Source organism: Cyprinus carpio, chromosome A21 (genome assembly GCF_018340385.1).
Source record: "Cyprinus carpio isolate SPL01 chromosome A21, ASM1834038v1, whole genome shotgun sequence".
Taxonomy (NCBI): Eukaryota; Metazoa; Chordata; class Actinopteri; order Cypriniformes; family Cyprinidae; genus Cyprinus; species Cyprinus carpio.
This window is the reverse complement of record NC_056592.1, coordinates 15,884,339-15,910,927: the sequence shown is the minus strand read 5'-3', so window position 1 is coordinate 15,910,927 and position 26,589 is coordinate 15,884,339. Positions and strand designations below refer to the sequence as shown.

The following is a 26,589-nucleotide window of genomic DNA, read 5'->3' as shown; positions in this document are numbered from 1 at the left end:
GTAAAGGTGTACATTTACCTTCAATAATTGACCTTCCTCAGTTCTTCAAATGTTAGTTCATATTGCATTTAACCAACATTGACACATGCAATTTAATGCTACACGTTTTTATATAGATATCTGTGTAAAATATGTCCAGCTATGTGCAGGTTTATTTCATGTAGTGATATTTGTGTATATTTTATATGACATACATGTCTGGTCTTTTGTTAATGACATAGCTGCTAAATAAAAGGCTGACAACTTAAGCTTTAAGTATTATAAAGATTGTGTGAATGTAGGCTGTAGTTCTCGTTGATGAAGGGCCCCTCAAAAGGTAAAGCCCAGGGACCCCTTACAGTCTTAATGCGGCCCTGACTAGTGGCACACTATGAATGTAAAATAAAATATAATTCATTCCTGCAACAAAAAAATAATTTTTGATAATAACTGGGCACAAAATCAGCATATTAGAATGATTTCTGAAGGATCATGTTACACTGAAAATTCAGCCATGCTATAAATTACATTTTTTAAATATATTAAAATAGAAATTAAAATAAAAAACAGCTATTTTAAAATGTAATTTTTATTATTTTTACTATATTTTTTAACAAATAAATGTAGTCTTGGTAAGCATAAGAGACTTCTTTCAAAACACTTTTGACCTGTAGTATAGGTTAATCAGTATTATTGTGTTACTGCATCCCACTCTGCTACTGTGTATGTTTAAATGTTCTGCATGTGTGTGCAGTGCTCAGTGACCTGTGGAAATGGGACTCGGGAGCGGCAGGTCATGTGCAGCACCCATGATAATGCCATCGGCATCTGTATGGACACTAAGCCTGAGAGCATCAAATCATGTCTGCTGGCACCGTGTCCAAGTGAGTGTCCGCTGCGACCTATACAGCTCCTCAGAATTCACTTAAGACTCTTTCAAAACCAAAATAACCCTGTTCCTAAATCCTTTCTTAACTACTAGATGACAGAGGGAACTTCCTCATCCAGTGGCTCTCCAGAGCAGACCCCGAGTTCCCAGCGCCCAAGATCTCCTCAAGTAAACGGCCCATCTCCAATCATCAGCCTGCTGTGTGCTGCATGGCCGCTCTTTCCTGGACCCTGCCTCTCTCTCTTACGCTATGGCTCTGTTACACTCTGTCCTGACCGCTTCTCTGTCCCTCTCAGAGTCTTAACTTTTCCTTCATCCGAGGGAATTCTGTGGGCTATTTCCTTCCTCTGTCCTTGTTCGCTCTGTACTTAGTCTTCTACAGAACCGAGGACTAAACACAGCCTAAAATTGCATTGAAAAAGGAAGGTAGGTGCCTGTGCGGAAGGAGCCTGGTTTTGAGAAGCCGTGATGGTTGTGCTACGTCAGGTATTATGGATATGACTGTTGTAACGACTCCCAGGGCGAACCATTCAACAAACTCTACAAAACAAACTCCTCTGTGTGGAGGAAGTTGGTCCGGTACTGTCGGTAACTGGAGCATTTCAATCAGTTTGTCAATTAAATACATATATAAGATGAACATAAATAATATATCACTAAAATGACAATGTAGGGCATAATCTTAATTTATTTTGACTGTTAAATGTCATGTATTTTTGTATATATTTTCTTGAAAAATGGTTTAAGAACTGAGTATATAGAAGGAGTCTCGAAAAGCAATTTTTACGGAGCATTTCATAATTTAATAAGGCATTTTTTTCCCAATATGACGACAAGACTAGAATGGTAAGATGGTGCATGATTTTTAAAACATTTTTATTTTATAAATCGGTTGCGTGTCGATGTTTGACATCCTAATGAAGGATCAAAAATACCTCATGCTTCTGCGTGTTTGTTTCCAGTCACATCAGACATTTTTGCCTTATTTTAGATTGAAGGGATGATAGTTTACGTTTGCATGTCCACCAGATTTCGAAAAGAGGCAGCTAAAGAAAAGAACAACAACAAATATGAATGTTTACAGCTAAGCAAGTGTAGACGGTTGCTGCTGCTCAGATCTTCTGTTATATCATGGTCTCTCACTGGTGTATGATTGTAAGTCTGTGGAAAGATGAAGCTATAGCGATTATGAGACTATATCTAAAGGCCTTTTTTAAAACTATACAGCAATTATGTGTATATATTAAATAACGTTGAACATACTTAGTAATGGTAATAACATATTCAATGACTGTTATCTCTTACACCCGTAACAAAAGTAATATATTGTATTTATCTATGTATTTTGACCTTACAGGCCATGTTTCCTTGCCTGAAAAGTAATGATTTGAGATACATATACAGTATATATCATGTTTAAGAGAGTATATAAGGTTATAATGATATTTTAAAGAATTATAAAGTATCTGACTTGTGATCTGATGTGTGTGTGTGAGGTCCTGTTGTTTTTTAATGGGAATGTCTGGTCATCTGACTTACTGAAATAAATGTGACAGGGTCCAGGCTGAAAAAGACTTTGATACGAGCTTTACATTGAAAAGCACTAATGGTAGCATTTGTTTAGACTGTTCTTCCAGCCCATTTCTGGAATTACATATTCAAAACGCCTCACATCTGGACTTGTTTGTAATTAAAACTGGTTTAAACTGATATCAGATGGTGTGTTGAAGGCAGCGTTTGGCCTGTAGTCAGATCGTTGCTGAATGCTGGCCCCTGTAGGTCTTGATTGTCACAGCTCTTTCATTCCAGAGCGTTGCATTTCCCTACATTACGTACGGTTACAGTATGTGGTTGTTCAAATGTAATCCAGGATGTGCCATTTCCATTTTTATAATTATATTCCTCAAAGTTGTCTGTTTTTCAGTGGATTTGATGGTGTTGAGATGTTTTACCAAAGTGTTTTTTATAATGTGTGTGTTGTGTGATTTTTAAGCAGTTTACACTGTAGTAAGAAAAGTTGTATGTGTTGTCTTGTACATGCTCTATATTTGACAAGAAGTCTCTGTGTAACTAATGTGGTTTCTTGTCGGCCGTGTTTATGGGAATAAAGGGTCAAGTAATATACTAAATACTTAAATCCTCTGAATTTGTGCTCTATGATTTCATGTCGCCATTTTGCTTAGACTAACTTTATTTCCATTTCACATTTTCATCATGTCCTGGTGTTTACTTCATTTTTTTAGATTTTGTTGTTGTTTTCTTATATATTATATTAATAATAATAATATAATATTATATTATATTATACTTTGTATTTTCATATTTTATTTATCTTCATTAATTTACTTAATTTATATATGATGGTTTACTTTAATATATTATTTCACTTTTTATATTATATTATATATTTCCCATTATCATATTGACATCGCTGTTTGCCAGGGTCACGCTGCTGCATGCTTCTTTCATTTTTATATTTCATATACAGTATATCCTTATTTATTTATTTATTTATTTATTTGAATCTCCTATTATTGTATTGAAGTCTATAACTGTCTGCCAGGGTCATGCATGTTTTTTCATTTTCATATATTACTATTATTATTATTATTATTATTTTCTATTCTTTTTATTTTTCTTATTTCCCATTATTGTACTGACATCGCTAACTCCACATTGAGCATCCTGTTGGTTTCTTTTTCAGGATCCCGCTGTAAAGGAGACAAGTCTGTGTTCTGTCGGATGGAAGTTCTCAGTAAGTACTGCTCCAACCTGGGCTACAGGCAGATGTGCTGCAAGTCCTGCAAAGAGGGCAATTACACCTCTAAATTCAACCTGACTAGACCCTGGATGTACACCACTGTCACCCCTACTATAACTCCTACGGCAATGGCTCCTGTTCGCATGACACAGCTGTACAAGACCTCACAGAAGCCCGGCACAACAATCACACCATCAGTCAGCAGATGGAGAAACATCAGCACTGAGCCCATATCTTGGGGCTACACAACCACTGTGAATCCGATAACTCTAAAACCAGCAACCACAGTCCCTTTCACCACTGGTTCTGTCACTATGCACACTAAGCATCCCAGCATACTCGACTACGAAGAGGAAGCCAGCACCCCCCTCTACGAGGATGAAACCTGGAGCAACGTCTCAACCGAACACTTCTCAGAATCTGAATCGTCAGAGTTCATCTCATCGTCTGCAGAGCCTTGGCCAACAACTCCACAATATACAAGCACACCTGAGAATAAAAACATCGAGACAACTTTTCTGACAATGCTACAACCTAACGTTACTGCAACAACAAGCCCTCCTGCCATAATCAGTCTCCAACAGTCAGAAGACAAGAAGGAGAATAACTCCATCGACGTGTCCTACAGGATTGTCAATCCGAACGAGGTCGCACTTAACCACTTTGTTCCCAGAATGCGAGTGCCGTTCCGTGAGAAGACGCATAATAAAAGAATTCAAGAGCTTCTTGCGGAGAAAAGACGACAGGACTCCCTGCTTCAAAGACTGAAACGAAAACCAGGAGACTGATACATTTCCTTTTCTTTATCCCTGTGGTATGTTGTGAGTATATTTTAAGTGGTTTTACGGCCTCTACACTCTTTCTTGGCATTTGCAATATTTTTACAGGAAATAACCTCAGATCTCAGTCTTTCATGTAGTATCTGTTCAAGGCATCTGATCGGATAGAAAAATTACCCTAGTCATTTTTTTTTTTTTTTTTTAAGTAATTGTAACTGTGATATGGATATTTTGGATTTGTTTAAATTAAAAGGGGTAAAGTAGGGGCGTAAGAAACTCTCTGTTGTGAAGATCTTGCAGTTTGAGCTTTAACCGGGCACATACTGTACGATTTTTCCAGTCCTCTATGATTGTTGTACATGATCCCAGTGAGATTTTGTGTGAGGTCAACAGTCAGACTGTACGATACACATCTTATCCACAATTTTGATCCCAGTGGTGCTTTTTATCATCAGGAGAATGATGTTTCAACATTTGGTGTATCTTGTCTTAAGTCAACTAACCTGTAATTGCATTACAGTACAGTATATATAGAGCTAACTGCCCAAGGACCCCTTACGAAAATGAACTATGATTTTAACACAAATAAAACCAATAAAACATGGTTATGGTTATGCCACAGTAACCACAAATTAACCATGGTTTTGCTACACTAAAAATAGTTTAACTATAGTATTTGTAGTAAAACTGTGGTTATACAAATGGTAATCAATACGCCAAAAAAAAAAGAAAAAGAAAATAAACCTTGGTTAATACACTTTTACTACAATAAAACCATTGTTAATTTTCGGAAGGGACATGGATCTTGTGTAAAGGTGTGGTCACTTGTGAAATTTAGTCTACTTTTGTGGGCAAAAAGATCCATTGTCTATTGACAATTTTTGTGACCAACTTGACCCTGATGCAAAATCTGTATTCAAAAATCCTTTGCCCTCATGCATTTCCCAACTGTGTAGATTCCTGTTGAAATGTCTGGACTTTGCCAATGAAAATCAGCTGAACAACTAAATTTCTCTGAAATTTCACATACAAAAAGGTCTATTATATTGTCAATAGTGTAGCGTTGTGTGAAGCACAGTTCATACAGAAGTCACTTTTAAACCAAGCAGCATTCTGTTGATCAGTGCGGTGAATCTGTGTCCAACTTGGGAAATCTGCATTGGGAAATCTTTTGTCTCTACATGGAATTCCAGAGTGTTGATTCCTATTGAAATGACTGGATTTCACCTGTGTAAGTTTGTAAAACAATGGTATTTGACTGCACCTCATATCTGGATACCACGAACCTTATGTTGAAAAATCATACTCCTTATGTGTTCAGAAATATTTATATTCTGCTAAATGAACAAATGTAAATCAGCTAGTTGCAGCATAATGGAATGTAAACTACTTCTAACTTCAGCAATATGCTGAAAAAACAGCAAGACGCATCGCAGCAGGCAAATGTGTTGCAATGTTTACATGAGGAAAAAACAACACAGATGGATGCCCATTAGGATGACTGCTGTGGGATTGCTGGTCATCTCTTGACATTTTGGAACAAATCATGATTTCTGTAACCACATGGCTATTTCTTGCAAACACTGGCTTCTCTCTTAATAAATGCACAGATCTGAATCCCTTCATAAATGTTGTAAATATGAACTAGAATTTATTTTTTGTATTTATTGAAGTACCTGTACTTTCTCCCATAGCCGTTCTGTTTATTAGACCACTTTGCGATTTTTTTGTGCATGCGGCATGAGTGACAATCCTACACGTATCCAAGAGCCAATACAGGTCCAGCTCAATAAATTAGAATGTTGTGGAAAAGTTAATTTATTTCAGTAATCTAACTCTAATTGCGGAACTTGTGTATTCAATAAATTCAATGTACGTGGACTGAAGTAGTTTAAGTCTATGGTTCTTTTAATTGTGATGATTTTGGCTCATATTTAACAAAAACCCACCAATTCACTATCTCAACAAATTAGAATATGGTGACATGCCAATCAGCTTATCAACTCAAAACACCTGCAAAAAATTGTCTCTCAGTTTGGTTCACTAGGCTACACAATCATGGGGAAGACTAGACTGCTGATCTGACAGTTGTCCAGAAGACAATCATTGACACCCTTTACAAGGAGGGTAAGCCACAAACATTCATTGCCAAAGAAGCTGGCTGTTCACAGAGTGCTGTATCCAAGCATGTTAACAGAAAGTTGAGTGGAAGGAAAAAGTGTGGAAGAAAAGATGCACAACCAACCGGGAGAACCGCAGCCTTATGAGGATTGTCAAGCAAAATCGATTGAAGAATTTGAGTGAACTTCACAAGGAATGGACTGAGGCTGGGGTCAAGGCATCAAGAGCCACCACACACAGACATGTCAAGGAATTCCTGAACCACAGACGTCGGAGGTGTCTTGCCTGGGCTAAGGAGAAGAAGAACTGGACTGTGGCCCAGTGGTCCAAAGTCCTCTTTTCAGATGAGAGCAAGTTTTGTATTTCATTTGGAAACCAAGGTCCTAGAGTCTGGAGGAAGGGTGGAGAAGCTCATAGCCCAAGTTGCTTGAAGTCCAGTGTTAAGTTTCCACAGTCTGTGATGATTTTGGGGTGAAGTGTCATCTGCTGGTGTTGGTCCATTGTGTTTTTTGAAAACCAAAGTCACTGCACCCGGTTTACCAAGAAATTTTGGAGCACTTCATGCTTCCTTCTGCTGACCAGCTTTTTGAAGATGCTGATTTCATTTTCCAGCAGGATTTGGCACCTGCCCAAACTGCCAAAAGCGCCAAAAGTTGGTTAAATGACCATGGTGTTGGTGTGCTTGACTGGCCAGCAAACTCACCAGACCTGAACCCCATAGAGAATCTATGGTGTATTGTCAAGAGTAAAATGAAAAACAACAGATGCTGCTGAAGGCCACTGTCAAATAAACCTGGACTTCCATACCAGCTCAGCAGTGCCACAAACTGATCACCTCCATGCCACACTGAATTGAGGCAGTAATTAAAGCAAAAGGAGCACCTACTAAGTATTGAGTACATGTACAGTAAATGAACATACTTTCCAGAAGGCCAACAATTCACTAAAAATGTTTATATATATATATATATATATATATATATATATATATATATATATATATATATATATATTATATATATATATATATATATATATATATATATATATATATATAGTATTTGTCTTATTATTGGTCTTACGAAGTATTCTAATTTGTTGTGAATTGGTGGGTTTTTGTTAAATGTGAGCCAAAATCATCAAAATGAAAAGAACCAAAGACTTAAACTACTTCAGTCTGTGTGCACTGAATTTATTTAATACACGAGTTTCACAATTTGAGTTGAATTACTGAAATAAATGAACTTTTCCACAACATTCTAATTTATTGAGATGTACTATGATATCTCCTCCACATTGTCCGAGCACTGTATTGAGAAATCGGTGTATATTAAAAATGCAATAGACATCTGTATTCTTCATTTATGACCGTCCACATTCTTGATTCAAGGGTTACAAGTGGACGTTTACATTCTTGATTCATCACATTCTTTACTTAATAAAGCTGCAAATGAACTTACAGTGTTGGTCTCATTCCAGCTGTGTGTTAAGAAGAACAAAAGTTTGGAAAAGCAATTTTAAGTAGAAACCAACTGATGTCCACAAGATGTCAGTGCTTCTCTCTTTATCGTTTCTTCTTCTTCTTCTTCTTATCTCGAGATTTGTCTCGATTATGTTTTCTTTTTGTTCTTCTTTCTTTCTCGATATTTTTTTCTTTTTCTTCTTCTCAACATGACTATCAAACTTCCGTGCTTGCTGGCTATAGTCAATTATACACACTTACTTAGATTTATTCCCAGAGTCCTACACATATAAACATGCTTTTATATATAATATGTTTTTGTATGTACCTGTTTGGAAATTATCTGGCTTCCAAATTCAGCTGTGTCTCAGTGCTGTGGACAATGAGTCACTTGACAATAAATGATATGAAAACGTAACACCATACATTAGATCTTAGAAACCAAGCTGTAATTCAAAACACACACTATTAATGTGGTTTATTTGTGGTTTCTTGTAATCATCATGCATGCAACCAGCATATCAGATTAACAGGCCGTTCCAGGCAAGCTGCTAGTGCTGTTTGTTTGCCATAATAAAGAACTTATTGGCAGCTAAAGAAACATACACTGACAAGTCAAGTGTCAATTGCACAAACTAAGGCCAACAATGACCACCTTATGGTGACATCAAACCAAATTAGTTCACTTCTGTCTAAACAGAGACATCAACATCAACATCTAAAACCTCTGCCTAAATCGTTATTAGAATGTGTAGAGGATAATCGTTCTAATAATAGATTATTAATAAACATTTGTAGAATGTTTTTAGTCCGAACGTTTATTCCTATCTTTTTGAGAAGAACTTCTGGGAACACAAAGAAACTTTATGCCCGCTAAAAACATTGTTAGAACAATGCATAGGTATGTTCTTAGAACAGTTTTTAGAACAAAAACATTCTAGCTGGGATGGGCTTTTGAAGAATAAGACTAAGAAACATCAACAAAATATCAGCCAACTAAGGTTACAATAATGGATAGTGGCAGTTAAACACTGCATTATTGTATCATTTTATAAGCATAAATTTAAGCCAACAATGGGATTCTTTACAAATTAGTACATGTGCCTGAATAAGAAAAAAATACTAATATGACAGCTATTAGCAAACATATATGCCATTTTTAAAAAAATAACATCTATCCCATGGCTCATAACCAGTTTGTAAATAAGATCCAAAACTATTTAAAGTTATGAAACAGCCACTATTTACATGGTTTTGAAATTGTAGCTTGTTAACGCCCATAAGTACATAATTTTGTATGGCTTGGTAAAAAAAAAAAATGATCGAATTATCTGCATATATAACATCAACATTAATGTTCTGACATGCTTCTAATTCCCATACATTATATACAGAACATTTACAACAAACAAATCCAGTCATGTCATTCAATCAATATTTCAAGACCATATTTCTTACCAAAGGTAGCAGCACTGAAACTTTAATGGTCACTCCATTGCATGTCCTGCTCTGTTAAAGTTGACTTTGTCTTAAAAATTCCTGAATAATTCAACAGAAAAAAAAAGGCCTTATCTCCCTTCAACCCAATGCACACTTCTGACACTCATGTGTCATGTTTTTATAACCGCACAATTGTGTATGGTTTTGTTTTATTTAAACATTTATACAATTGTGGTTTTTTATTTTTTTATATTGTGCAAGATTTTTTCTGTGTTTATGTGAAGTAATATGCTGTTGTGTGATTTTACTGTTTGTATATCATGTTAGCTTTGAAATGCTGTGACCAAATCACATGTTTGTATATCATGTTAGCTTTGAAATGCTGTGGTCTGCAACACAAAGAATTAGATATTGGATATTTGCATGTTAAATTTAGACTCTTAAATCAACTGTGCCAACCTCAAAATGTTAACAAAACGTACAAATTGTCAACAAATTGAGCCACATTTTCTTTTATTGCCTGAAGAAGGTAAATCCATTATGAAGGTGACTCCTAACATCTCTGAGTCATCCTGTCATTTCTTCAGTAACAGGAATGGACTTACTTCCTCATGAGTTGGTGTAGATGAGTTTGTCTCTTCAGCAGAACAGATTTGGAAGGAAATTTTAGCATAACATTGCATGCTTACCAACTGATCCTCTGCAGTGAATGGGTGCCATCAGAATGAGTCCAAACAGCTAATAAAAACATCACAATAATCCCAAATAATCCTCCATGGTCTGCAGGCAAGTACATTTTCAGGAAATTTTAATTTTGGGGTAAAGTGGTCTTTAGTGTCACTGATAAAAAATAATCTAAGCTTGATTTAGTTGCATTCTCTTTGTGAGTTTTTTGGTGCCCCCAAAATATTTACATGCATTGAATATATGTGCTAAAAGTTCACTCAAAAGACAGGCTGTCAAAATGATCATTGTGATCTAAAATAGATTGAAAAATTCAATGTACGACGTGAAATGTTTAAAAAGACCTAAAAAGTGCGTTTGAGTTTTACACTCCATCTAGCACGCACGCAAAGAAAGCACGCCTCACGTTTCTACTTATCGATTTCCTTATCACTTATCCGAAAAAATTACTTCAGCTTGTGTCCATATCTCAGGGCGATGGCACAGTCTACACCCGGATAAATTATTATAATTCAGAAGCGCATCTTGCAACTGCCCAAGCACGATGGTAAGTTAGCAACCTCATACAGTATTAACCGTTTAATAATACATTTAAAAGCACAAAGTCCTTAAAACAAATAGTGTCCATGCAACAAGTCAATTTTACCTTTATACCGACCAAAAATCCAAAGTACTTCCAGACATGGCTTTTTAGATTTTTGGGGTGTTAAAGTCACTTTCTCTGCTGCGGTCTGTGCAAAGGACATGGTGCGACTCCTGTGACCTGTCCCTGACCCCTCAAGCAGCGGCCCCCACTTGCGCAAAGCAGACAGCCACGCCTCTGCTACCACCGCGGGCGTGTTTCTCCACATTTGAATATTAATTTTCACATTCAAATTTTTGTTTTTTAAAACTATTCAAATATATATTCGAATATAGAATATTCGTTGACAGCCCTAATCTTCTGGTGTCTTCTCTCTGAGAAGAACACTAGTTAGAGAACAGACTCCACTTCAAGGCATAAGTTCTCTTGGTAGAGGGAGCTATGGCTGGAGGTTCCACAAGTCTGGATGCAGGTGCCATATGTTCATCACTGACTATGCAAGTTCATTGGTTCATCGTGCCGTCATGTCGACTATGTCCAAATCCATACCAAGAAAAGACATTCTCTGCACAGGGGAGAGCTTGCTATTTTCTCAGTTGACCCGAAGCCCCAACTGGCTGGCACCAGGTCCCTGTGATCGCACAACTGTTCACTAGTTGCCAGTTTCAAAACTTTATTTAGTTTCAGGATCGGCCGAAAGCCACCGCTCTTTTTTTGGCCACGATGAAGTAAGTACTGTAGAACCCCTGCCTCATTCTCAAACTTGGAGAGACAGGCTTGATTGCATCCTTCACCAGAGGACAGCAATCTGCTCATGCAGGACATGGAGTGGGTGGTCAGGGACTGCCACCGAACCAAGTTGGGAATCACATTGGGGCAAGATATGCTTGATGGCCTCAGTATGCTACTGTACTGCCGAGAACTGCTGGGAAAAGCCGAACAGGCCAGCCTGAGAGGTTGGAGCGTCAAGAAAGTGAACTTTGATGACATCTCTCATCTTGGCCAGTTTGAGCCAGAGATAATGCACTTAGACCACCAAGGTGGACATTGTCTTCCCAAAAGGACCTGCTCCGATACTTTTGGGGCAGGGGGTGAAGTTAGTCGCCATGCGCAGTTCCTGCATTAATGACAGATCAGTACTACCCTCGTGCATTTGTTTTAACGCCTTGGCCTGGTGGAACTGCAGAATGGCCATGGCATGCCAGTAAAGGTGGCTTGGCCCACAGCACTGTAAGCTTTTTGGCAGCACCCAGAGCTGACGTCAGCTTACAGGCCTTGGAAAGGAGGAATGGATGATTCCTCCAGGTGGTGATGTTTTGTGAGCACACATCGAGAGTAGTGAGAATGGAGGAAGTCAATGAATGAGTTCTGGCTGTAAAAGGGGCCTTCCACGACTTTTGTGACTTCCTCATAAACATCAGGGAAGAATGGAAACAGGACAGGACGTGGTTGTGAGCCATGAGCCGAGAAGCTTCAACAAGCGAGGGGGGCAGCCCCACCGAATCTTCATCCTCAGAGGATGATAGCCCATCCCCCTTTGCCATGCCATTGCCATGGTCATACGCTCGCAATGTGGGTATGAACCATCCATGGAACATGTCTTCAACGTGCTGTATGCCCAGACATGTAAGACATTGTTCATGGCTGTTATCAGGGGACAGGAAACGAACTGAAAACCAAGAGGACACGGATGGAATGGCATCTTTAAAAAGACAGACCATCCGCGATTTGCTCTTTTAGAAAACTGCTCTTTTGTTAATGAAGCACCGAGGGGAATCACCACTGAGTGAAGGGGCGACACCACTGTTGCACCGTTACGCCAAAACCAGAAGAGCAGTCCAGTGTGAAATGGCTGTGAACTGCTTTCTCATGCATACAGTTCCGAAGCAAAAATCTGAATGCAAAAAATCTGAAAGTTGATGCACACACCGCGCTCATCTTATATACCTGTATGTACGGGGGAGTGGCTTGGCATGCAAAATCCACTTGCCAATTTTTATTGGCTTTTTTTCTTAAACTCAGAGATGATTGGGGCTCCCAAGTAAGACCCCTAATGTCGTATGTTTGTTTGTTTGTTTGTTTATTTATATAGCACAGTTTAATACAACTCAAGTTGCCCAAAGTGCTTTACAGTCACAAGCTGCTATCAACATCTGATCCTCCAAGGGAGCTCCATATTAAACGCTGGGACCACCATAAGACAGCTCAGCAGAATCACCTGGAAGCTCCACGGGACATTCGCTGCACAAGGAGTGCAGATCTCCCAGAGCACGAGCCAGCGATACCCCAGCCTGAAGCAGGAAAACTGGGACAGGTAGTGATAGAGGGGTCTCTGCCTTTCCTCAGAAAGGAGAGACGCGATCGTAGCATTGCCATGGTCATACGCTCGCAATGTGGGTATGAACCATCCATGAACATGTCTTCAACGTGCTGTATGCCCAGACATGGAAGACATTGTTCATGGCTGTTGTCAGGGGACAGGAAACGACTGAAACCAAGAGGACACGGATGGAATGGCATCTTTAAAAAGACAGACCATCCGCGATTTGCTCTTTTAGGAAACTGCTCTTTTGTTAATGAAGCACCGAGGGGAATCACCAGTTTACTTTCGGCTAAAGGGACAGTTTGCTAAAAACTTGCACTGTGAACACAAATCTGCTTGACCGCAGTAAAGATAGTTTGGCGGTTTGATATTCAGATTTTCTTTTGGCTATAAATACTCAGTACGCTTTCATAGACATGCAAATAATACAGAATATCATTCTCCATGATTTGTGAATTCAGGTGACGCTGTCCTTCCGGCTGAAATCAGGGTTTTTTCGGAGGGACTCTTAATTTTATAATGCCTATAGCTCCAAAAGTTGGACACTTAGAGAAATGAAACAGATGTCATCTTCACCAGCTTGATCTGTGAATTTTTTCACAGCAAAGCTCTTGTCCGTAAACCCCTTGGTAAGTCCACCAGTAAGGAATGTGAAAGACAGGCCTTCTTCATGTTTAACGTCTATTACCAATCAACACGCAGACTGCTGGAATACAAAAACATTGTTTTAGGTCGAGCTCGATTTGTGAAAACTTTCACAAAAGCATTTTATCGCGTGGCCGTGTTTCTCTTTGCTCTGGCCCCCGTTTTTTGTATAATATTGTCATACGGTTTCTGTTCCAGTGAATAATGGTTTCCAATTTATTAGGTAAATGAGCTTATACACATATACACTCACCTAAAGGATTATTAGGAACACCATACTAATACTGTGTTTGACCCCCTTTCGCCTTCAGAACTGCCTTAATTCTACGTGGCATTGATTCAACAAGGTGCTGAAAGCATTCTTTAGAATGTTGGCCCATATTGATAGGATATCGCATCTTGCAGTTGATGGAGATTTGTGGGATGCACATCCAGGGCACGAAGCTCCCGTTCCACCACATCCCCAAAGATGCGCTATTGGGTTGAGATCTGGGACTGTGGGGGCCATTTTAGTACAGTGAACTCATTGTCATGTTCAAAGAAACCAATTTGAAATGATTCGAGCTTTGTGACATGGTGCATTATCCTGCTGGAAGTAGCCATCAGAGGATGGGTACATGGGTGGTCATAAAGGGATGGACATGGTCAGAAAACCATGCTCAGCGTAGGCCGTGGCATTTCAAAACGATGCCCACCTTGGCACTAAGGGGCCTAAAGTGTGCCAAGAAAACATCCCCCACACCAATTACACCACCACCACCAGCCTGCACAGTGGTAACAAGGCATGATGGATCCATGTTCTCATTCTGTTTACGCCAAATTCTGACTCCACCATCTGAATGTCTCAACAGAAATCGAGACTCATCTCACACCAGGCAACATTTTTCCAGTCTTCAGCTGTCCCATTTTTGGTGAGCTCGTGCAAATTGTAGCCCTCTTTTTCCTATTTGTAGTGGAGATGAGTGGTACCCGGTGGGGGTCTTCTGCTGTTGTGTAGCCCATCCACCTCAAGGTTTGTGCGTGTTGTGGGCTTCACAAATGCTTTGCTGCATACCTCGGTTGTAACAATGGTTATTTCAGTCAAAGTTGCTCTTCTATCAGCTTGAATCAGTCGGCCCGTTCTCCTCTGACCCTCTAGCATCAACAAGGCATTTTCGCCCAAAGGACTGCCACAGATACTGGATGGTTTTCCCTTTTCACTCCATTCTTTGTAAACCCTAGAAATGGTTGTGCGTGAAAATCCCAGTAAACTGAGCAGATTGTGAAATACTCAGACACCGGCCCGTTTGGCACCAACAACCATGCCACGCTCAGATTGCTTAAATCCACCTTTCTTTCCATTTTCTGACATTCAGTTTGGAGTTCAGGAGATTGTCTTGACCAGGACCACACCCCTAAATGCATTGAAGCAACTACCATGTGATGGTTGATTAGATAATTGCATTTACTGAGAAATTGAACAGGTGTTCCTAATAATCCTTTAGGTGAGTGTATATACTGTCGGGGTTTTGGCACTGACACTCTGTTTGTTTTGTGTCTTGTTTCTTGTGTCTATGTCTTGTCAGCACATGGCCTTGTTGATTGTTTTCTCTGCCTGTTTCTCCTTTAGCCCCTACTCATTTTTCCTTTTTTACCACACCCTCTCTTATTACCCCCTGTTGGTCTAATTGTGCTCACCTGTTCCTCATGTGTTTTCCTCCCTATTTATAGTGTCCCTTGCCCTTTTGTTTTTGTGGTCCTTCTCACTCCTTCTGTCACTGTCCTTTGTCGTTGTCTGTGGATGTGGCTGAGTATGTGTCTGTGTTTCCCTGCCGGGATGGTCTTTGTGTGACCTTGTTTTGTCTAGTCCTTTGTAGTTCCATGTTTTTGTTTTGCTCCTTGTTTTAGCCATCTGTTTGTTCTTGCTTTTGCTTGCTTTTTTTTGCTTTTACTTTTAATATTTATCAGTTCTTCTAATCCTGATTTTTGGTTTTGTATTTTGTTTGATATTCTTAAGTTAGTTTGTTGGTAATTATTTCTTACTTTTTTTGTTACTTTACTCTTTATGTCCTTCTTTATCAGTTCTTTGTTTTATTTTTCCTCTTGTCTTGGGTTTAATTTGTGTTTCTGTGGAGCTTTGTCCTTTTTGTGTTAGAGTTCCTGACCGGTTCCTGTGAGTCCTGCCACTGGTTCTACCGCACTTGGTCTGCTTCAGAGTCGGCGGTCAACAAGTTTCTGAGCTCTGCTCTATGCTGCCTTGTGTGGTCTTCTCCATCAGCCTGGTCTTGCCGCCCCCTCTGCTGCTATGATATTCTGCCAGTTGATGTCTGAAGTTGTTCCAGTGGCCTTCCCTAGGCTGTTTTTTTTACTGTGTTCCTGTTGTGGTATCACTTCGCACTCCCACTACCCTTTGAATCCAATCTGTTTTGTCAATAAACCCTTGTTACTATCACTCCAATTGGGGTCCTCCTTCCTAGATCCCTGACAATTACGAACCAGCCAAAGTCAGGGACCCCACAGATGAGCTTCACTACTCCAGTTTTTTTTCTTTTAACTAGGGAATTTTTGCCCTGATTTTCATTAATCATGTTTTGTCAAGTCCGTACCAGATTCTCCTGAACTGCGGCCTGAATCAGCAAGTCTGTTCTAATCATTCCTGAGACAATTACAGTTATATACAAGTTGATATATAAGTCCGTTCCAGATTTTCGAGTTGGTCCAGACTGATGCGGCTGTCCCAATTGCAGTAAAGTCATTCCTGTTGACCCAGATTTTGAGGAGAAGGAGGGGACATGCATGTCAACTTATGGGCCTTCCTTCTGAACACCCAACCCAGGTGTCCAGGAGGATGCAATTCAAGAACCTTCTAGCCCTGTGAGTCCAGAGGTGTCAAGTTACAGTTACGAGAGTATTCTCCCAAGCCTCCCGGTCTATTCTGACTTTGTTACAGAAGTTGTATCAGAGACTGTTCTAGCCTTTCACATCATGTCATCAGAAGTCGATCCTGTCAGCCATGCCCATTGAAGATTCTCCTGTCATGTCCACAGATGTTATCAAGTCTTAGAGCTCACTCCTGGCATCATGTCCAGTCCATGGAGATGGTTTTTGCCTGTTATGTCAGATCGACAGAAGTGGTTCCTGCCAGTCATGTTCATGGAAACTATTTTCATCTCCAAAGTATAGTCAAGTTTTTATTCAGGAATTTTCTGAGTTCTTATCCACTATTTTATTATTGTCTGATCATATTTTACTTGTTGGGGATTTTAATATTCATATTTGCTGCCCTGGGAAGCCCTTGGAAAAGGAGTTTTCTGATCTGATGGACTCATTTAATTTTATACAACATGTATTTGGTCCCACACATGAAAAAGGACATACTTTGGACCTTGTTTTTTCTTTAGATCTGTCTATCTGTGATGTTGTTGTTAATGATGCCTGTATTTCAGATCATTTGTCTGTTACTTTTAATGTAAATGTGCAAATTGAGAAGGTGGAGCATCAACCTTCTTATATACGCTCCCGTACAATCACTCAGTCTACACCTCAGGCGTTTGGTGATATTTTTATTACTCTTTCTGATGTATCATGGCCTGAGTCTGTAGCTATTACGGCAGATCCAGATGAGTTACTTATGGCTTTTAATACTGTGTGTTCTGGAGTTTTAGACTCTGTTGCTTCTTATAAGATCAAGCATAGTAAGGTTAATCATCAGCCGTGGTTAAATGACCCAGAGACAACATACAGAACTACCACATTTTGCTATAAGTTTGATTGCATAATTGCTGTTAATAGTGTTAATCGTCTGTTTGTTTACGTCTTTTATTTGATTTTTCTGAACATTTCTGCCATATGCACATGAACTGACAGTCATCACTGATAAGCTACTACTAAATATTGTAGAAACTTAATTTTTCTGTAAAGTTGCTTTGTAATGATTTGTATCGTAAAAAGCGCTATACAAATAAACTTGAATTGAATTGAATTGAAAATGACCAAACTCGGGATCTTAGACAGCAGTGTAGGCGAGCAGAACGGGCTTGGAAAAAGGATAAACTTATGATCTCGCAACAGATTTTACGTGATTTACGAATGGGATATCAGAAGGCTGTAAAGGATGCTAAAACAGCCTTTTTTTCCAAAATTATATCATATCATTCAAAATCACCTAAAATTTTGTTTCAATCTATTAATAGGTTTTTAAACTCAAATACTGTCTCAATACTACCATCCACTGAGTGTTGTGAGAAGTTTTTACATGTCTTTTTAGACAAAGTTAACACAATTAGATCTGGTTTTCATGACTGGAATGGCTTGACAGGAGACATTATAAAAAATGTCAGCACGTTTGATAAATTTGATTTGGTTTCAGTTAAGGATATTAGTCTTATTATTGGTAAGTTGGAAACGCCCAGCTGCTAGCTGGGATGTTTTGCCTTTTGATTTGTTGGCTGCGACATTCGATTATACTGGGCCTTGTATTACTGCTATTGTTAATTGCAGTCTTTATACAGGCACTTTTCCTTTAAGTTTTAAGCAGGCGGTTATTCAGCCCCTTCTTAAAAAGACTACTCTTGACCCGTTGGATTTTAATAATTATCGGCCAATTTCAAAGCTGCCTTATATCTCAAAAATTTTGGAAAAGGTAGTTTTTTTCAGTTAAGTTCTTTTTTTGGCTAGAAACGAGTTGTTAGATGTCTTTCAGTCTGGTTTTCGGGCAGGACATAGTACTGAATCAGCTTTACTGCGAGTCTCAAATTATTTATTACTTATTGCAGACTCGGGCAATGCTGGGGCTCTAATTATGTTGGATCTTAGTGCAGCTTTTGATCTAATTGATCACGATATTCTTATTAATCGTTTGGAAACACGTTTTGTAGGGTTGAGAGGGACGGTTTTAAAATGGTTTTCATCATATGCAAGGGGAAGTTCAATTTCTGTGAGGGTTGGGGATTTTTCCTCCGGGTCAGTTTTTCTGGATTGTGGAGTACCTCAGGGTTCAGTTCTGGGACCTATTCTCTTTTCTCTGTTTTTGTTGCCTCTAGGCCAAATTTTCAAGAAATATGGTATATTTTATCACCTATATGCCGATGACATTCAGATTTATTTACCCGATTGGAGCTGGAGGATCAAGCCCTAATTTATCCCTGGTTGCTTGTTTAAGGGAAGGTGACCAGTTGGTTACAGCAAAACTGTTTGCAGTTAAATGCCAGCAAGTCTGAAGTCATGGTGTTTGGGATGAAGAAGGATGACAGTGGTTTAGCCGACTTTCTAGGTATATGGGAAACATACGTTCAGCCTAAAATAAGAAATTTAGGTGTAATTTTTGACTCTGCTCTTATGTTTGACCATCAGGTTAAAAATGTTGTAAAAATTGTTTTTATCAGTTAAGGACTATTGCGAAAATGAAATCTTTTTGTCTGTTCCTGATCTGGAAACAGTGATTCACACATTTATCTCTACACGCTTGGATTACTGTAATGCTTTATATGTAGGAATTAGTCAATCTCTTATCTCAAGATTGTAGCTGGTGCAAAACGCGGCAGCGAGGCTCCTGACTGGTATTAAGAAAAGGGAGCATATTACACCTGTTTTGAAAAGGCTTCATTGGCTCCCTGTGAAATATCGGATACAGTATAAGGTTTGTTGCTATATGTTTATAAAGCTGTTCATGAGTTGGCCCCGGAATATATCAAGGATTTGGTGCTTATAAACTCTGGTAGATCTCAAAGGTCCTTTAATTGTTTACTGCTCTTTGTTCCAAGAACTCGTCTTAAAACTAAAGGGGATCGAGCTTTCTCTGTCGTTGGACCTAGACTGTGGAATGCTCTTCCCCCTGATATAAGATCTGCACCGTCAGTTGATGTTTTTCAAAACTCGTGTGAAAACGTATTTTTATTCTGTTTCTTTTAATTCTTGACTTTGTCATTCTATAGTTTGTTTGTTGTTTTTCTTGATGTTTTCTTGCTTTTAGATGTACAGTCCTTTGGTCTACATTGTAGTAGAAAGGGCTATATAAATAAACGAGACTTGAGACTTGAGACTATTTCTGTCAAGTCATGCCTTCAGAGGTTGTCCCTACCCATTTTGTCTTGGCCATACAAAGTGTTCCTGCCTGTCTTGTCATGCCTACAGAGGTCGTTCCTGCCAGTTGGGTCATGGTCATAAAAGGTGTTCCTGCCTGTCAAGTTATGGCCATATAAAATGTTCCTGTCTGTCCTGTTATGTCCTAGGAGGTTGTCCTTGCCAGTTGGTTCATGGCCATAGATTGTTCCTGTCTTGTCAAGTACTCAAGTGTTGTTCCTACCTGTCATATCTGGGCCTTACAAAATGTTCCTGCCTGTCCTGTTACGCCTACAGAGGTTGTTCCTGCCAGTTGGGTCATGGCCATAGAAGGTGTTCCTACCTGTCAAGTTATCGCCATATAAAATGTTCCTGTCTTGTTAATGTCCTCTGAGGTTGTCCTTGCCAGCTGGGTCATGGCCATGAAGATGTGTTCCTGTTTTTCTTGTCAAGCCCTCAGAGATTGTTCCTGCTAGTTAAGTTGTATCCACTGAGATCATTCCAGACCAGCTATCTGCTGCATGTTCCAGCTAGTCATGTTTCACCTGTGGAGGCTGTCCCCAAGTATACTACTCTCCCTGTCATGACCTCTGAAGTCTGCTCAAGCCCAGTGCTAACCGCTTATGATGCTGACTTTCACCCCCCCTCCCACCGCTACCTGCACTTTCTATACTTGCAACTATAATCAGTTTAGTCGGAGTGGACACCAGGAGGCATCCGCTGGGAGGGGGTAGTGTCAGGTGTCAGGGTTTTGCACTGACACTCTGTTTGTTTTGTGTCTTGTATTTTGTGTCTATGTATTGTCAGCACATGGCATTGTTGATTGTTTTCTCGGCCATGTTCTCCTTTAGCCCCTCCTCATTTCCTTTTTTACCACACACTCTTATTACCCTTGTTGGTCTAACTGTGCTCACCTGTTCCTCCTGTGTTTTCCTCCCTATTTATAGTGTCCCTTGCCCTTTTGTGTTTGCTGGTTCGTGGTCATTCTCACCCCTTCTGTCACCGTCTTTGTCTCTGTCTGTGGATGTGGCTGAGTATGTGTCCATGTCTCACTGTCTGGTTGGTCTTGTGCCCTTGTTTTGTCTAGTCCTTCGTAATTCCATGTTCTTGTCTTGCTCCTTGTTTTAGCAATCTGTTTGTTCTTGCTTTTTGCTTTTACTTTTAATATTTATTAGTTCTAATCCTGATTTTTGGTCTTGTATATTGTTTGATATTCTTTAAGTTAGTGTGTTGGTAAGGTTGGTAATTGTAACACAATAAAAACCTTCATAGGCACGGGAAGAAGGAGGCGGGAACTGGCAAACATTTAAATGAAACTGTAATAATAAAACATACATAAAACAGAGCGACAGCCCCTCGTGGATGACTGCTGCACACAACAAAAACCAAACACAAAATAAAACCCAGGCCTGGTCCTCTCTTGTCCTTCTCTGTCATAACTCCTCTTTTATCCTTCCGTATCTCCTCCGTGGGATTCAAGACCGGTGAGTGGCGCAGCTGTCGCTCATCTCCAATCTCTCCACCGGCCTCGACCCGTTCCCATGGCTCTCGGCCCCGCCCCACTCATCACAGTTCCTGAGTTCCTGACCTGTTCCTGTGAGTCCTGCCACTGGTTCTACCTGCCTGGCACTTGGTCTGCTTCAGAGTCGGCGGTCAACAAGTTCCTGAGCTCTGCTCTATGGTGCCTTGTGTGGTCTTCTCCATCAGCCTGGTCTTGCCGCCCCTTCTGCTGCTATAGTATTCTGCCAGTTGATGTCTGAAGCTGTTCCAGTGGCCTTCCCTAGCTGTTTGTTTACTGTGTTCCTGTTGTGGTATCACTTCTGCACTCCACTACCCTCTTGTATCGGTCTGTTTTGTCAAACCCTTGTTACTCGCACTGCAATTGGGTCCTCCTTCCTAGATCCCTGACATGTACACTTTGACAAAGTTTTGGTTGTTGTGCCTTTGCTTAAGTACTTGGCTTCAATATTCTGATTTGCCAAAGTTTCATAGTTTAGCTTTTGTCAGTTAACCCTTTCTTGATCCCTTAACTATTCTGATCTTAAAAATTTGGTCAGTTAACAATTCTCTGATTCATTTACATCACTATTTTGGTTCCTGAAAACATTCACAGTGCAGTTATGGTCAGATAACGGTTTCCCTGAGTCAGTAACACCACTATTCGGATCTGTGAAAACTTTCAGAGGTAAGTACGCGTCAGCTGACCTTTCTCTGGGTCACTAACATCACTATTCTGATCTGTGAAAACTTTCACAGTTCAGTACAGGTCAGCTGACCCTTCACTGGGTCATGTACATCACTATTTTGATCTGTGAAAACTTTCAGAGGAAAGTACGGGTCAGCTGACCTTTCTCTGGGTAATGTACATCACTATCCTGATTTGTGAAAACTTCCACAGTTCCGTACGGTGCAGCTGACCCTTCCCAGGGTCAGTAACATCACTATTCTGATCTGTAAAAACTTTCACAGGTCAGTTTGGGTCAGCTGACCCTTCCCTGGGTCACTAACATCGCTATTCTGATCTGTGAAAACTTTCACAGGTCAGTTTTGGTCAGCTGACCCTTCTCTGGATCACTAAAATCACTAGCTGACCCTTCCCTGGGTCATGTACATCACTATTCAGATATGTGAAAACTTTCACAGTTCAGTACGGGTCAGCTGACCCTTCCCTGGATCACTAACATCACTAACATCACTAGCTGACCCTTCCCTGGGTCACTAACATCACTATTCAGATCTGTGAAAACTTCCACAGGTCAGTTTTGGTCAGCTGACCATTCCCTGGGTCACTAACATCACTATTCTGATCTGTGAAAACTTTCACAGTTAAGTACGTGTCAGCTGAGGTGGTAATTTCCTGTTATGGGGTGTTTCTCTGCAGCAGGGACTGGAGCACTTGTCAGGATAGAAGAAAAATGGATGGGAAAAAATACTGTCAAATTCTTGAGGAAAATCTGCTGCCTTCTGCCAGAAAGTTGTCAACGGGAATAAGGTTTACCTTCCAACATGACAATGACAACAAAACTGATCACACAGTGGTTGGAGGATTGAAATCCCATTGAAAATTTGTTGAATGACTTTAAGACTGCATTTCACAAATGGTCACCATGAAATTTAACTGAACTTGAGCAATTCACCAAAGAAAAGTGGACAAATATTAAAGTAAATGTAATTAAAGAGATGAAAAAACACGCAAAGGGGTGATCCTTTGTGATTGTTGTTTTTTTTTTTTCTTAGATGTTGGTTTTAGATCTTACACTTTGATTTTTATAAGTTGCAGTGAATAAACAAAACAAAAACTGTCCATCTTCATTTCAGGCTGCAAAGCAACAAAATGTGAATATATTAAAGGGGGTGATTCTTATCGATACCCACTGTACATACATACATACATACATACATAAAAAAGGAAGAGGGTGAAGAAAGAAGAAAAAGAAAATGTAGTTAAGCAAATAAAAGAATATTAAATAAGCAAAAATAATAAAGATATAGGGACTGATTTATAAACTATATTTTTGTAGATACATTGCAGGATAAAAAGTAATATTCAAGAAAAGAAAAACGGAATAAGAATATATAAAAATAATAATATAATTTAAATAAACAACAGTATATGCATATACTTGTTTACAGATGTTTAAAAAAAATTCCTTATAAGTATCATTATAAAGACATTGTAAGAACCATGAAATTAAATTATCATTTTTTTTAATTATAAATGCTTAAAATTAATATAATATATATATATATAATATATATATATATATATATATATATTTGTTTCTTTTTTTTATTATGCATGTTTGTTTGTGTGTGTTTGTGTTTGTTTTTTGTTTCCATTTCTGTGAATGGTCCCAAACAATAATAATAATTAAATCTACAGCTATATATGCACGTGTGTGTGTGTGTATATGTGTGTGTGGTGTATCATATATATATATATATATATCTATATATATATATATACAGATGTATAAATCATATCATTATATGCATATAAAGGCATTATAAGAAGCTTAAAATTCAATGTAATTACAAAATTAAATTGTATTACAAGCTTAGAAAGATATTTACAAAACATAATGACAAATTAACACTGGCATAACTTTGACACTTCACAGAAGGATAGCGACTCTTTATGGCTACAATAAATCAGAAAAATGTGCAAAGATCAAAATATAGAAGAAGAAGAAGAAGAAGAAGAAGAAGAAGAAGAAGAAGAAGAAGAAGAAGAAGAAGAAGAAGATCAATTGTGCTCAACATTTTGTCCTATGCGCAAATGCACTGATGTACACTGATGCACACATAAATCATAAGTTATGACTGAATTTTTTTAAATTCCTTTTTAAATGCAATCGTGTGATCGGCGCTATGGGCTTTTTGTATTGAGCTATGCATGTTATAAATATATGATGCTGTTTTGTTTTATTATTGTTTGTTTGTTTATTTTATGATATAATAAATAATAAATATTAGTTGTTAATGTATTATGCATTAATGCATTTTTTTATAGACAGTCCTTAAAATATAAGAAAGGAGATATTTGTTTCGATTTTATTTTGTGTTTGAATGTTTAAACTAAAATTAGTTGTTGACTCAATAAGTTGCGTAAATTTAAAATACAAGTGATTAAATTTTAATCTTTTTTCTACTGCTGTTTAAAAAAGGCTATAATAATTAAATAATTATCGATATTGAATGAGATTATATTGTGATGAAATTTTTACCTATATCGCCCAGCCCTATAGGGTCAGCCATCAAGATATTGAATGAGAACTAGCTCCAATAAAGAACAGTCTCAACACAAAGAGGTCTGAGACTCCATTACTGCTTAAGTGGACCAAAAAAGGATCTGAGTCCCCTTTCAGAAACAAGGACAGTGTGAACATAAAGAAAACAACTGGGTTACTTTTTTTCACATTGCTTGCCCACACCCTCTTGATCCACTTAAAGGGGTCTGGGTCCAGTTCTTTTAAAGAGGACTCAAAGTGTGAAAACACCCTGACAGATAGGGAACTAACTTGTTCTGGCTATTGGCTGCATAGCTTTCTAAAGAATATTTATCCTAAACTTTTGATTTAGTTCTATAGGTTCTTTAGATTTAATCTTATAGATCTATGATCTGTAAGTTTAGAATAGTACTCCAAAAATTACACTAACCTAAAACTGAAACTATGACTAAAAGTTACAGAGAAGTTTAACCTTGGCAGTTGTTGTTAAGACAACATTTGATTTGTAAGTTTGAATAGTTTAACATTGAATATATTGGAATTATTAAATTGGTTAAATTTGTGAGTTTAAGTTTGTTATGTTCTTTAAGTTATGGTAGTACCACAAAAAGCTCTAGTCTAGATAGTCAGCTAAGTGGGTAAGTATTTGAGAGATAGCTAATTATTCATTCAACAGTTTAAAAAAAAATGTTTTTCAAAAATAACTAGCAAAATATCAAAGGAGGCTAACCTATTTTTGGCTTGCCATATGTAGCTCCATCAAAGCCTTTGATGCCAGATCACATGCCGCACGCTTCATTTATTAAAGTAATGGACATGATCCAGCAGTCACGAACAGAAGGATGATAAAAGTATCATTTTGCCTAAGAGCAAAAATCTTTAGTAACAAACACGCTGTTAGTGCTAAGGGTGAATGATAAAAGGTCATCTTCTCAGAGGAACTCAGTGGGTCGCTATCCTGCACGTGATAAACAGGTTACACGTGCAAGACGTGCACAGTTACTCATAAACCAGACATTCCAGTTCACGGTACAACTAAATGCCCTGCTGAGTCGTGTTTATTAAAACATCTAAGCACACAGCTGCTTTTTCAGATTTTATTCTAAAATATCGTCAAAAACAAACAAACAAACAAACAAACCTGCTCATAGATTAAATACTTAGGTTAAAAATAATTAATAGGATTAATGTATTATTTATTTCATGATATCTGGAGAACTACTTTCACATCGCTAGGTGTTTATTTATATATACTGTAAGATTGTTTTATTATTTATTTGATAATATCTGAAGAAGTACTTTTATGTCACTAGAGTTATAAGTTAAAATAAATAAAGCTATGCCAAAACTGTTTTTTTTTTTTCCAGACCAATGCATGACATGCGACAACATAAACATCATACAGACACATTTTACTTCTTTAAATAAAATGCAAATTCAGGCTTATAAAACAGTAATTTAAAAACTATTGGTAAGCTAAGTGTAACATACAACTAATGCATATTATTATTCATCACACATGGGTTATTACAAAGTTTGTTTTAAGAGATTGTTCATAATCGGTTTTAGTTATTAAAATAAATATATACATTTCAAGTAACAAGGGCTTGTATTTGATATGGTATAGGTATGTTATGATGAGAAAACAGATCATTAAAAACATTTAGATAAACACATTATTCATTTAAACACTTTCTTTTATGAAAAAAACCTGTAATTATAATTTGTAAAAATAAATTTTAATTGGAGGGTGAACAAACAATGTGAATCTGTTCTCAATTGGCTCAGAAGCAAAAATAAATGCAAAGGAGGACATTTTCTGAGCCTCTATCAACACCAAAAGAAATAGCAGACGGGTTTCCAACAGGTTTTTCTTCTTCCCATGTTTACTATTAATCAAACATAAACAGTTAGTCCCGCCCCTAAACTCACCTTGGTCGAGACATCCAATGTTGATTCATCTGGCTGGGTTAAAACCGGTTGAATGTTTTAATATCGCTATGGTGATGCATTGATCTTAACCTCCCCACAAAAAATATTCTATATTTACACGCTGTCTCTGCATATTAAAGCAGAAAGTATTTTCACTCAAGTGAAAATGAAAATTGATTAATAGATTCCGGCCTCTTGGAGAAAAATGGGAGAAATTCATAC

The 26,589-nt window shown here is 38.3% G+C and overlaps 1 protein-coding gene across 1 annotated transcript in view; it reads left to right on the top strand.

The window, feature by feature from the left end:
- The window catches only part of adamts2a (ADAM metallopeptidase with thrombospondin type 1 motif, 2a), a gene marked incomplete at its 5' end in the record, with an annotated part of 29,686 nt that extends 25,075 nt beyond the window's left edge, over window positions 1–4,611 (top strand). Inside the window, 3 exon segments of the mRNA XM_042711499.1 lie at window positions 734–863; window positions 962–1,036; window positions 3,573–4,611. Coding sequence (XP_042567433.1) covers window positions 734–863; window positions 962–1,036; window positions 3,573–4,417 — 1,050 coding nt within the window.
- Between the last annotated feature and the right edge of the window lie 21,978 nt (window positions 4,612–26,589).